The 12,989-nt window shown below is 39.9% G+C and overlaps 1 protein-coding gene across 2 annotated transcripts; it reads right to left on the reverse strand.

Annotated features, from left to right (window-relative positions):
- Positions 1–5,082: 5,082 nt before the first annotated feature.
- Positions 5,083–12,749, reverse strand: LOC105050797 (VIN3-like protein 2). Of its 2 annotated transcripts, none has more exons than XM_010930954.3 (5): positions 12,605–12,749; positions 12,427–12,496; positions 10,639–11,317; positions 6,665–6,972; positions 5,083–6,592 (listed from the first exon to the last, which is right to left on the reverse strand). In XM_010930954.3, the coding sequence occupies exons 2-5, from the start codon at positions 12,443–12,445 to the stop codon at positions 5,358–5,360; spliced, it is 2,241 nt and encodes a 746-aa protein (XP_010929256.2). In that variant the 5' UTR covers positions 12,446–12,496; positions 12,605–12,749; the 3' UTR covers positions 5,083–5,357. The 2 variants fall into 2 exon arrangements, with proteins under 2 accessions (XP_010929256.2, XP_019707976.2); XM_019852417.3 differs by having other exon boundaries at positions 12,599–12,725.
- Positions 12,750–12,989: the final 240 nt, after the last annotated feature.

Raw genomic sequence — 12,989 nt, forward strand, 5'->3', positions numbered from 1 at the left:
AAAAGATACACACCCACCAACACAGTGATATTTGAGGAAATATAATTAGCATCTGCAGTATATATTGGTCTAGCCATGTTTTGAGCTGAGCCAAATTTTATTCATGATGGTGGCATAGGTATGAGTTAATAGATGTCTAATATAGCAAAGCAAGATTTGGCTCCATCGAAACTATTATTTTATGTCGTAACAGCAATAAAGCAACCATCTTTTATTTTTTTTTTTTGGAGAAAAGAATTTTAAAATAGCAATTGTCTCTCTCATTGGTTTAATCTTAGGTTTATTTGGCAAAAAAACTAGGCTGCTAAAGCATTTGGGATTCGAAGAAAAAATGGACAACAATGCAAAACTAACAACATTGTTTGATGAAGGAATTTTCTCCCGATAATTTTTTACTCTTAAACTTGAATTAAATCCTAAATTAAAAAATAACATTTTATTAAGATGTAGAGAGAAACCATCAAACTTTGACTGTTATTATAATGGGATAATTCAAAAATACCATCATAAGAGCACGTAGCCAAGCAATAAATAATTCCCAAGCTTTTCCGACCTAAAATTTGTATTTATAGCCGAATATATATCCTGCAGTAGTGAATCAAAAATAGGGGGGGTGTGGTGTCTCTGTAGAGCGCGCAGCCCTGGAGAGGGGGGGGCGTCTCGCAGGGATGCGCAACCCTAGAAGGAGCCAATTATCCTAGGCAATTCCTGTAACAAATAGAAATTTAGTAATTCTAAAACAGCCGATGTGGGATCATCTGATCGATCCAATGTCAAATATCAAGAAATTGGGTAGTTGTTAAACAGAAAAAAGAATAAAAGAACAGAAGAAAGGCATATTCTCTCAAAAACGCTGAAGTAAAACCTTTTTATTCGCGTCTCCATTTTAGACCCCACATCTCTCAAGACTCCAGGAGATGACTGATGACAAAGGCCATCCTGAACAAAAAAAGGTATACAGGATACTGGGTGTTGTGGCCAATCCCTTTATCGTCTGATCGTCGAAAATGAGCAGCTGCAAAGAAAAATCCACATTGATCGAAGATACCTCCGACCCTCCGACGGTCAAATCAGAGAGGAGACTAGGCAACAGTAGAGAGGAATCAAGGGACTCAGCGATGGAGTGGGGAAGTAAGAGAGAAAGAGAAAGGAGCCCCCTCCGTAAGCTGCTGCCTTATCCCGTTTTATAGTAGGAGGTGGTATGGTCCCGCCGTCGGTGATGTAGACAACTGAAGAGTTGTCAAATCACCGGGATTGTTATGTCGTTGATGGGCTGACAGGTCCTAGGAATTAATTCGCGTCCTTGGCAGGACAGCGCCCCAGGTTCCTGACAGGACAACGCCCCCTGGCGGTTGTACGGCCTGTCCTTGACAGGACTGCAGCCCATGCCGGTCGTTCGGCATTTTTGAAAGGGGCCGACCGACTATACATCGGGATTTGGCTGTCGGGCGGCGACTCGAGAGCACAGTCGGCGTCTAGAAGGGCCTGTAGAAGTCGGACGTCGGTTGTCCAACCCGACAGAGAGTCGGTGATGTCCCACCGACAGGAAGTCGGTGATGCAGGGTCAGCTTTCAGGCGATCGAAGGCAGTGTTGGCCTGTTTGGCCAACACGCTCGGGCCGGACATCATCGGTAGTTACCGTTGGTGTCGCTCATCGTCAGACGGGCAAAGTCGGTCGGTCCATCTCGAGGATGGTCAGCATCGGAATCCGTCAGTGAGTCGACATTGGTAAATCAGTATTAGGATCAGTCGGTATATCTCAACACTGGGTGATCTCATCATGCTTAAAATATTCATCGGGCAGTAAGGCCATCATTTTTGTGGTATAATAGGTCTCATGGCGAGCACAAGTATATATCTATTTTGGCGTTCAAGTATGAGCTTCGATGGATCTGGAACTGGTGTCAGATTGATTTGTTTGGTCCTTTTAGCGCTCCTTTAAAAAACAGGCGTAAGCTTGTGAACCATCACGATGATCTCGACATGGTGTCAGTGTCATTGGGCCGCGGGACAATCCTGGATGAGGCAAGAGGGGCACAGCCTGGTTTTAAGTATTGCAATTGTTTTCTTTCGCTGAATGCTTACGAAGTGCTCAGAACTCCGTATGTTCGAGCATTTCGAGAATCTTTTCATTAGTACGATTTGGTGCCAAGGATTCAGGTGGCACCTTGCCACCTTTATACTTCCAAAAAAAAAAAAACAGAGAGAGAGAGACCTACATTTAAGTATTCTTAAAAACTACCTTATGCTTTGGATCCATCAAACGCGATGGAAGAAGACACTTGGCCAATCCAGAGGATAAGCCATCATGCAGCGGATTGGCATGCGAGGCACATGGAGTGATGCCAGATCTCGCAGAAGTTGGAGTGGAGGAAATAGATAAAAAATGAAGGATGCAAGAAGTGGTTCTAACTTGCATCGTCTTACAGCTGAGGTTTTCTTTCATGGTATATATTCGGTTTCTCAAGGTTGTTGTGAGAGGTTCGGTAACAATTAATTTGGTTTAATTTTATGCTGCCCCTCAGGCTCATACGTTGCCCACTACTTGCTCGTCGACTAGAAGCATGAGGTTGTAACTCTACAGTGAAGGGAGAGGACTGGATGTTCCAAGTAACAAAAGTGCATTAAGCATGCACAAAACAAATTAAATCAAAGCGATGGGTCATTACAGATGAATCATCATGCACAGATATGACAATTTTTTTTTTTTTCCATCCTTTTTTCTTTGAAGGTTCAAACATTGTCCGCCAGACACGGCTACCAAAGAATTGTCCACTTGCATGCACTCAGGTGCTTGCATCGGGACAATAATAACCAGCAGTGCTCGGTTGATCGGGTCAGGCGGAGGATTCCTCCTATAACAACTGGCGTTTTTGACCAATTAGTGACAGGCTAGCTTTTCAAATTATTGTCTCTGTGTCGCATCCATTATCTCCGCTTGTTATTCATTCATAAAAAAAATAATAATCACATCCAGTGAAGTAGGTAAGTTTTGGTCCTGATCCAAGTTATATGTTTATGGCAAGCATGTTATTGGTCTACAGTGACTGAATTACGTAATTGCTACTGCCGTCCAATCTATTCTAAATTTGTTCTATATATCGCTTCTGCTGCTCTTGTTCTTTTCGCCATTTCAAACAGTGAAGGACACAAATCAACGGCTCCTTCGGTCCTCTCTCGGCAAAGTTGTCAATATTGCACACGAATTTCTAGGCCAATACGTAATATCATTGATGTATCGTCTGCAGTCATGGTTACAGAGGTCGGAAACGAGACAGCGAGTTGGGAAAAGCGGGCAAAGTTGTCAACATTGCGCACGAATTTCCAATCTAGTACGTAATATCATACATGTATCATCTGCAGCAGTCCTGATTATAGAGGTCAGAAAAGGGGCAGAGACTTGGGAAGAGCAATTGGCCAAAGAGTAAAACGCCGATGATCCGACCTGCTTTTCGTGGTTTGTGCCATACAATGTGCCACTGCCGCGGCTTTCTCCTCTGTCTTCTTATATATTATTTTAATGGAGTGCAATAAAGAGAGCAGGGGAAGGTAGGAAGAGAAAAGGTGGTGTGGTGACACCAATGCCACCCCCTTCCGAAAGGCCAAAACCAACCATCCACCGCAAAACAAACCCTCTTCCTTGTGCCCATCCTCCTCTGAGCGCCGCACTACTTCAGAGAACGCACCAGAGCTATGTTGGTGCCTCCATCTCGCCACAGGGACTGGTGCAAACATAACAAGCAAGCTCTATCGAATCCCTGCACGCGAGTTGCCGGCACCAGTTCAAACATAGTATACGTTCTCCCTTCGTGCCAAGTTAATATATGCAAGATCTTCGCAGGTCCCTGCACGCCGGGTGCCACGACTAATTCAAACATGCTGATGGAGATAACGTAAGAGTCCCTGGTTGCGGAGTGCCGGGACTAGCTCGAGCATAAAAGACACCAAGTGCGAGGACATGACCCGCGGGATATGCATTACTGGTCCCTGCACTCCAAGTGCCGTGACCAGTTGAAACATAGACGAGGGATACCATTCCCTCGACGCTGGGTGCCAGGACTGGTTCAAGTACGAGATTAGTGCTGGTTCATACATGCCAAATATTAAACACCTACCCAAGATCCTGTGTCAGGAGCAGCACAAAATGTAACGTGTAAGATATAGACAACAGTCCCTGAATACTTGGATTTCTGGGAATTTTTCATGCATGCGATGCTGAGATATATCCTGGCCCTGGCAATCCTATATATATCATGATTATATAAATTATATTAATTTTTTCATAAACAAATATAATTTATAAATAATAGTAAAAATAATATATTGCATGTCTACTTAATTATAGGGAGCTGCTTAGAACCTATATTATTTTGCTTGAGGATTTCACAGACCTAGATTTTGCTTGAGAATGCTAAAGCAATACAAAAAGCCGTGATTAACCATACGCTACGTTTATGCTACATTATATCACTCTATATTATTTCACCCTAGACTTTATCATACATACTATTTCCTTCAAACACGCTACATCCTATCAAGTAAGCAATTTCAGTCTCTTATATTATAATGATGCTATAAGCACATCTTTGCAACCATCAATCATAACACCCTAAAATACCCCTGGTTGTGCTGATTTACCGTGACAGAATTGATGGTGCACCAATTTAGTTACAAATCTGCTGCTCTAGATTATGCATTAATTTGACCTTAGCAGTATTTTTACAATCAGAAAAAAATGATTTTAAGCTCCAACTACTAAAAAATCATTCTTTCTTTTTTTTTTCAATATAGTTTTAGCATATAACACTATTGCCTGTATTTTAATAAATAAAAGGTTCATGTGCAGCAATTACATCATGCATATTGGGGATTTTAGCTGCTCCCTATCCAGTCAATCAGGCAAAAAATGGAAAACGAAGGCCAAAAAGCAAAATTACAAAAATAAAATAAAATAAAATACCCTTTTATTCTCTAATTTCTGACACATGCTAATTCATTTTTATGACATCTCATTGTCTAATTATCATCCGCATACCATACTTGTTTGTAGCAAAGAGTATAATTTCAGCAAGAGTAAATAGGTTTAGTACAGAATAAAGAGTGCCTGGTATTCTTGCAAAGATAAAGAGCAGAACATTACAATTCCCTAAGCACCAAAAAACCAAGGAAAAGAAACTAGTTCTATGAATGAAAGCTACAGTTATAAAGATGGAAAGCTTCAATGATAATGAGCTAATGTATGAATCAACCTGAAACAACTGATCCATAAATGGAATGTTCAATGAAGAATTGATGCAACAATTTGCATCCAAAGAATTGGGCTCATATATTACCCAGAGAAGGATCGATCTCCAATCTCAATGCCAGAGCTTCATGCAGAACCCAGTTGGCACTGGTGGAGGTCTCTTGCTGCAGACTGTTTCCGAAAAGGTGTCCACCAGCTGCCCTGCAAGGCTTGCAGGATCATCAATTAGCGTATCAACATACACACTTACAATTCTTCTCTCTTGTGGTGTTGCACGCAAGCTGAACCAAGTCAGAAACTTAATCCTAAAGTTGGTCTCAATGTGTCCCTCGCACTCCAGCCACCTAACAACCTTGACACAATACTCGTATGCTCCTTCCAGTGATCCATCTTTGATACACATCTCCTCGCACTTCCCTGCACTTCTTTTCTTTGATGAGCTCCCTGGTTCCCTATCTGCTTTTGATGGGCCATTCTCAAGTACATTGCCCCCTAACTTTACTTTACCGCTCCTTCCAGAACCTTCTTTACCAGTTTCCAACCTGCAGGGAGTGACAGGCAGGGTTGCATCAGAGCGTCCATATGGAACAATCACCATCTCTTTTCCAACCGGTGCATTAGATTCATTCTCGGACTTTGGGACATCAATTGTCTGGTTGTGCTCCATTGAATTACTGGAACCCCGATGGGACTCACTCTGAATGGTTGAATTGGGTTCCTCATCCAAGGCAGAACCAGAGTGTCCTGGTGTTTCCCCCAGCTCAGTACCTTCTGTTCCACTTATGTTACCCATAATAGCATCCTGTGAATGGCCTGTATTTTTGCAGGTGTGCTCAGATATTTTTGCTGAGTCAAGAATCTCAGGCTTCTCAGTATAACCATAACAACTTTCAGGCGACTTGTTCAGGTCAGCATACGCAGTAGTATTGTTAGATTCATCTCCTTCTGAAGTATGATTAGAAAGGCCACTGCTGTTTGTCTTCGGACTTCCACAATGCAGTTTTATTGAAGCTGCTTCTGGTACCAAGTCCTTTGAACCATTCTTTGAGATCCCTTCAGTTGTGATTCCAACTTCCCACCTTCCCAATGCCCTTGTGTTGCTGAAAGCGATCACCTTGAACATGTATTTTGTAGCTGGAGCAAGTTCTGTTACCTCGAACCGTTTCTTTGGGTTAAATAAAGTACAAAATGGTTCTGTGGGATAGTCTGCAGTGTCAGCCTTTCGACGCCACACAGTGAAACCAACTATCTCTTGTGATAATGTTGTATTGTCTTCTAACACAACAGTAAGAGAAGTTGCAGAGATGGCCTCGAATTTTATAAAGCTGGATGATATCGATTTTTCTTCTGCAATTGGAAATAAAAGGACAGGTTTATTCATGAGTCCTTAAGCTAAGACAAATTTATAGAAAAGCTTACCCTGTACTTGAGGGTCAACTGATAGGCCACTAGAAAGCATAGTGTCTAGTAACTCTACAGCACGTGCACACAGCCTCTGAACTTCAGCACCAACAGATAGTCTGTTGACAATCCCACGTGCCATGTTTGGCAGATCAGTGATTGGCCCAACCTCAGCCTCCAGCTTCTTCATTGCTATGTCCACAAGCTCATGCAAGCTTTGATATTTTGTTGTTAAGCTGAGAAGTTTATGGCTAATAAAAATCCGATGGCATAGTACATCCACCCGTCGAGCATCTTTCGCAATCATGAGTTGCTTTTTCCAGCATCTGCAGGAAACGGGAAAATTTTGAACTTAACCACACCTTTGAGCTCTTTTTTGCACTATACAAGTCTCGACATCAATGATATAAACCAGAAGAGCATCAAAGAGGGATCTGGACAATACAGTTCAACTCAACTAAGCCTTAATCCCCAACTAGTGGGGGTCAGCCAAAGGATCTGTGCAATATAGAAATTAGTCATCTCGCAGATGAGCAAGTCATGCGTATTTCTATGCGACAAACAAGCCAAAAAGATAATAAGCCAAATCAAAGAATTGAACTTCAGAAGAATACAAGCAGATAAAGTCTACTTGAAGTCAAATGCAATTGATGCATCCAACTAGTTTAATGAGAATTATTGGCATTGATAACCTAGAGATACTTGACCAAGAATCCATCATAATCTATAATCTTACAGCCCTGAAAATGCCCTTTGAATGAAAGAATCAATGCATATTTAGAGTGAGCTAGCACAAAAGGAGACAACTTTTGTATTGTCGGATATTCTATAACCATGTCAATTATCTAAATTAAAGATATCCATAATCATAACCATAAAGCCTAGTCCCAGATATACAGCAAAACTCGAACTCATAAAGAAACTACATAATCAAGATAAAATAATATAATAATTTCTAAGCTATATGACAATGTTATGCATACTGAAACCAATTAGAACAATATTTACAATATCTAAAATTAAAAATAACAATTTACTGTTTTGAATAGCAGTAGTTATATGTAACAGAAGACTCATCCTACATGGTAGTAGAAAAAAAAAAGCATCATTAATAAGCATATCATATGTCCTTCTACAGTCATCCTATGTTGCCATAACAACAAAGAAGTTTTTCAATATGATCAGATGTTTCTATAAATCTATCAGATGTTTCTATAAATCTATACATTTTGAACTATTCTGCCATTTCATTAAAAGTGATAGCATAGAGCCATGAGTACTTTAAAAAACAAAATTTTACCCAAAAAATAAAGAATTGTATTTTTATAATTCTCTTTAAACCTGACACATCTTAGGTATGCCCATGCTCATGAGGTGCATTTTTTTAACATACGAATAAGTTTCTTTTTCCTATATCTATGGTCCAAGTATCAAGGGCTCATGCATTAATTATTTTTGACTGCTCAATCAAATATCAGGATCACAAAGGAGAATTGTTGACAGTGCACTATTGTTCCATATTTAATAGTCTGGGAAAGATAAGAAAGCCCTAAACGAACCTAAATACTAAACATTTGATGCATTGAAATAAAATATACTTATAATCTAATTATAACCTTATCATTCATTATGCATTAAATATCTCAAATCAATATCGAGTTGAAAGCAGCTTTAATCTGTTTTAAACCTTATTTAACTAACCTGAGATCATACATTGCCTCCATATGCCCTAAAATAGGTCCCCATGGGAATCATTGTCTATCTCTGGTGTATATACGGAACACTTGTAGCCTTTCTGACTTTTCTGGCTAACATACACGAATGGTCAATGTAATCTGATGCAACTACAAGAAGCCCTTCTCGAAAATCACCAATATGGGCTTGATATGCAAAACTTTAAAACTTATGATCACAATGACAAGAGCAACACTGAAATGCCTGCCAGTGGATATAAAGGGAAGCTACAGACACAAGCTAATCATCAATCACCAGTCCCTGAATGACCTACAGATGCAAGCTACTCATCGCCATGAAGTGCTTGAGGAAGAAGAACCAGAAGGCCAAGTTGGTCAATCAGATCCTCAAATAAAATATATTCACACGGCAACGATCTAGCAACATTACACCTTGTCTGAAAATGTGGCCATATGATGAGTAACAAATGAAGTAATTCAAGAACGAGAAGGCCGGATATCATTTCTCCTATTACATCTAAAGGAAATGTCAACATCATACATGAAAACAAGGAGATAAAAGAAAAAATGCAGCAACATGATATCTTGGAAGGTTGTGATATTATGCATGCCAATGAAGAAAAATTATAAGAAAATCTATATCATGGTTAAGGATAAAATGAAGTGTTGAAGATGAAATTGAAGAAATCCCACTCATTTCCAGAAAACAATCTTTAAGATGCAGATTTATACAGAAACTTACTTGGAAATGAAGCATGGACCAATTGCAAACATTTATGTATGACATGGTTTAGGTACAGAACAAAAAATCGAAAAGTTTAAAGCATTCATTGAAGGTTGATGTTCTAACACATGAACACAGTACGCTGCTGACAAGCACTTGGGTGATGGGATTGGCAGATTTTTTTTAAATAAAATAACAGAAACTACTGAAAGATTATTTACAAAAAAAAAAAAAGGAGGAAATTTAGGCATAAAACATTACAAAAGACAAGGAACAAGGGTAAATTGAAGACATTGATTTGAAAACCCCAAAACATACATGTAATTGGTCATCAGAAAAACATGTTCAGCAGTTTGCACTAATGCAGCAAACAGTTCTATTATGAAGAATCAAAAAAAAAAAAAGATGAAAATAAACAACTAATAAATAATAAGTCCAACTGTAACCTGTAAGTTGCAACTATGATAAGATGACAAGGGCATCAATGAACTGCGTGGAGGGAAGGGCGTGTGTCAGGGAGGGGAACTCTGATGCTGAGGAATCATACACCAACAACTCAAGCTGCCTGCAATCTTGGCCTGTCCCGCATAATACCTGCTTGCCATGCCTAATACCAACACACCCCAAAATGTATGTCGAGAACAAGCTTGTCTGGGCTGCCTAGGTCTAAGCAGGCCATTTGGGCACCTGCTAGGCAGTCAGGTAGCATATACGGGTTGCCTAGGCAGCTAGGCTGCAGGTAGGGTGGCTTGGAGCCATCTTAGCCTAGGCCAACATCTTTCAGAGAGTCGCTGAAAGTGGAAAGTACTTTCTATCCACTATGAGGATAAGATTTAAGAATTGACAATTCAAAGCATAAGATCCATTTTTTGTACAATGGACTGCTCGTGGATCCACATTATAATCAAGATCCACTAAGATGATTGGCAAGATGACAAGGATCTAAGGATTAAACTTTTCTAACATGGAGTTGCTCGTTACTTGGAACCTTGACCAAATAGAGGTACCACTAGACATCATGAAAAGTAGAACACACACCAGTCTACCTTTTTAGGTTGAAACTGTGAGCTCAAGAGCCTTTCCTTTTGAGGCCATGCTAGAACCACTTGATGAAAATAAGGAGGTCTTTCATTAACAATATATAAACAAAATAAGCATGCCACTAGCATTAATCTACATTTTTCTCTGATCATTGTAATGCACGGGTAACACATACTTAAAAAACCAAAAAAAAAACAATTTGTTGAAACACACCATAAGTAGTTCTGAAAGGAATGTAGCTGGCCAACCCCTCAAACTCCCCAAACCATCATCCTTATGTTCCAACACTGGCAAACTAACTCTCAACCAGTTCAGAAAATTGCTCAAATCATTTTCATTTCAAAGTAATTTATGACTGCTTTAAGTTTGTTAAAACATGGAAGAGCACCAAGTTAAACACAGAATGTGACTAACAATCAGACAAAAGGTCTATTGTGACAATAGTGAAATTCCTATATGCTGAATATTGTAACGAGCTCTTAGCTCAGGAAAGTTAATGGAAAAAAGAAGTAAAGGCATATCAAGAAAATTACCCTAGTAAATCATTCACTTTTCCACAGTATATGCAGTAGTAACTGCCATCCAATCTTGTAGACTGTCCATTCTTCAGAATGCCAGCTTTTTCATGGTTAAGTGCGCACTTGAGATGACATGACAAACCACATGAATTACCTTGAGATGGAGTGTCTGAACTACAAAACAGCCAGAGGCTAGGGTCCTTGTTTTCATCATACTTGTGACATATACAGCAGGAGCACCGTTTGCAGAATGCATCCTGTAGGGTAAGACTAGCCCTGCAAGCTAAATTCTGACAGTATCGAATATTATTTGTAGCTTCGTTCCCATCACTTACAGGGAGATCGCTTGTTGCAACAGGTAGACGTGATGGATGATCATTCTTTCTTTGTCTTTTGGATGGAGTCTCAGAGTTAGGTTTTGGTGGTTCTGGAGCTGAGTCCATGTCTTCTCCATGCTCCCTGGATTTCTTCTCAGACACAACTCTGAAAAGATATTCTATCATTTTCTGCTTTGTTAAACCTGTGTACTTCCTCTCCTTTCCAAGCTCTGCACATAAGATCTCTAAAAGGTCCCGGCGGCTCCATGCCTGCAGCTTTTCAGGGGCACTCTCTGGCCATTTTGACAATTCACGAATGAGTTCTCTCTTTTCTTCAATGCTCAGCTTACGGCACTTAGCTGGGTCGAGTACGAATCCTGGGTAAGAAACACGTCAAATTGGAAGACTAAATGGCCTGTGAAATAAGACTTTGCATGGAAATAAAATGAAGTCAAAGGACATCTAATAGAAGAATTCAATTGAGTCAGTATGAGAGCTTTAGGAGGGGGGGCACATCTGACAAGATGGAAGGTAAATAACAGCAATCAAGTAAGATGTAAAGATGGCATGAATCCATTTGATGAGCAATATAGTTCTAAAGGGTTAAAGAATATAAAGCATTTCACGGGTTAAAAACCCGGGGCGTCAAACAAAATTAGACCGGTGTATTGGTGTACAATAGTTCATGTAAGAACTTAGACAACTTTTCATTCTCAGGCATGCTTAAGTGCTTGACATATAATCAAACATACGAACGACAAATAACTATCTCTTCCCGAATACAAACCCATGAGTTAGAAACCTTTCAAAGCGTCATTAACAATCGCTCTCCACTATAGGTCGAAGCAAAGATGATATAAAGTAAAGCGCATTTCACGTTAGAGATAACGAGAGGCTTTGAATTTAACGGATCTGATGCATTGAAAACAAAACATAGGAAAGAGGCATACGTGAAAGTTGACTTCGGCAAGTCGGACAGAAGCAATTTATATTTTTTTCTATCCAATTATTTAAAAAAATAAAGGAATTAATTTAGATTCGTAATTAAAGAGAAAATTTATAATTTCTCTAAATATATCCGCATACCTAGTGGAGATTAAACTTCAAAATTCGATTACGCATTCTAACGGAAATAAAAGAAAAAATAATCTCATGCATGAAAAAAGAATCTTAGGAAAGAAAAAAAAGGAATCGAGAATCAGATTCCTTTATTTCCCTTTTGCCCAAAAAATTAACAAAAACCCCCAAATACACGGAAACGCCGCAATCCTCCAAGCATTAGCCAGAAAGACAACGACCAAAGCCACGAAATCGAAGAAAACTAACAGAAACCCTCAAAAATATCCGATCTTTACCAAGCCCATCAGCCCAAGTTATCATTTTTACCCCATAACCCAATCTAACAACACAATCAGGAACTCCAAACGCATCAATAGCCACAACCCAAAAAAGGCAGGAAAAAAGCGAAAAAAAAAAAAAAACCCACCGGAGAAAGGCGGATCCATGGCGGCTGAAATCAGCTCTTCTCCCTTACATTACCGCCTCAAAGTCCACCCCTGCAACAGCGCCCAACCATCAAAACCAGAAGAAATCGAAGGAAAACAATAAAATCCCAATCCAACTATTATTTATATCCATTGAGAAAAGCGATGAGATACCATTACCAAGAAAGGAATCCACGCCTAACCGGGTCTCCCTCTCCTCCCCTCTGTCCTTTTTCGAGTCGCACCCTCCCCAGCTACAGAGAGAGAGAGAGAGAGAGAGAGAGAGAGGATGTGATAACGGTGGGGCGTGGTGTTTTATAATAACATTAAATAATAAAGAACAACCGAGTCAGGGCTCAGAAGGCAGCAACCAATCAAAGGAAAGGGAGTTAATTAATGAGTAGGGCGGGGAGAGGAGGAGGAGGAGGAGGAGGAGATGGAAAGGGAAAAGAAACTGCATGTCGTCCTTTTTTTTCTTTTTTTTTTTTTTTCTGCTTTTTTCTACTCTCATGGGACCATCGTTTTCTATTGAGGATTAGAGAGGAGGAGATGGGAGAGGACAGAG

This window comes from Elaeis guineensis, chromosome 8 (genome assembly GCF_000442705.2).
Source record: "Elaeis guineensis isolate ETL-2024a chromosome 8, EG11, whole genome shotgun sequence".
Lineage (NCBI taxonomy): Eukaryota > Viridiplantae > Streptophyta > Magnoliopsida > Arecales > Arecaceae > Elaeis > Elaeis guineensis.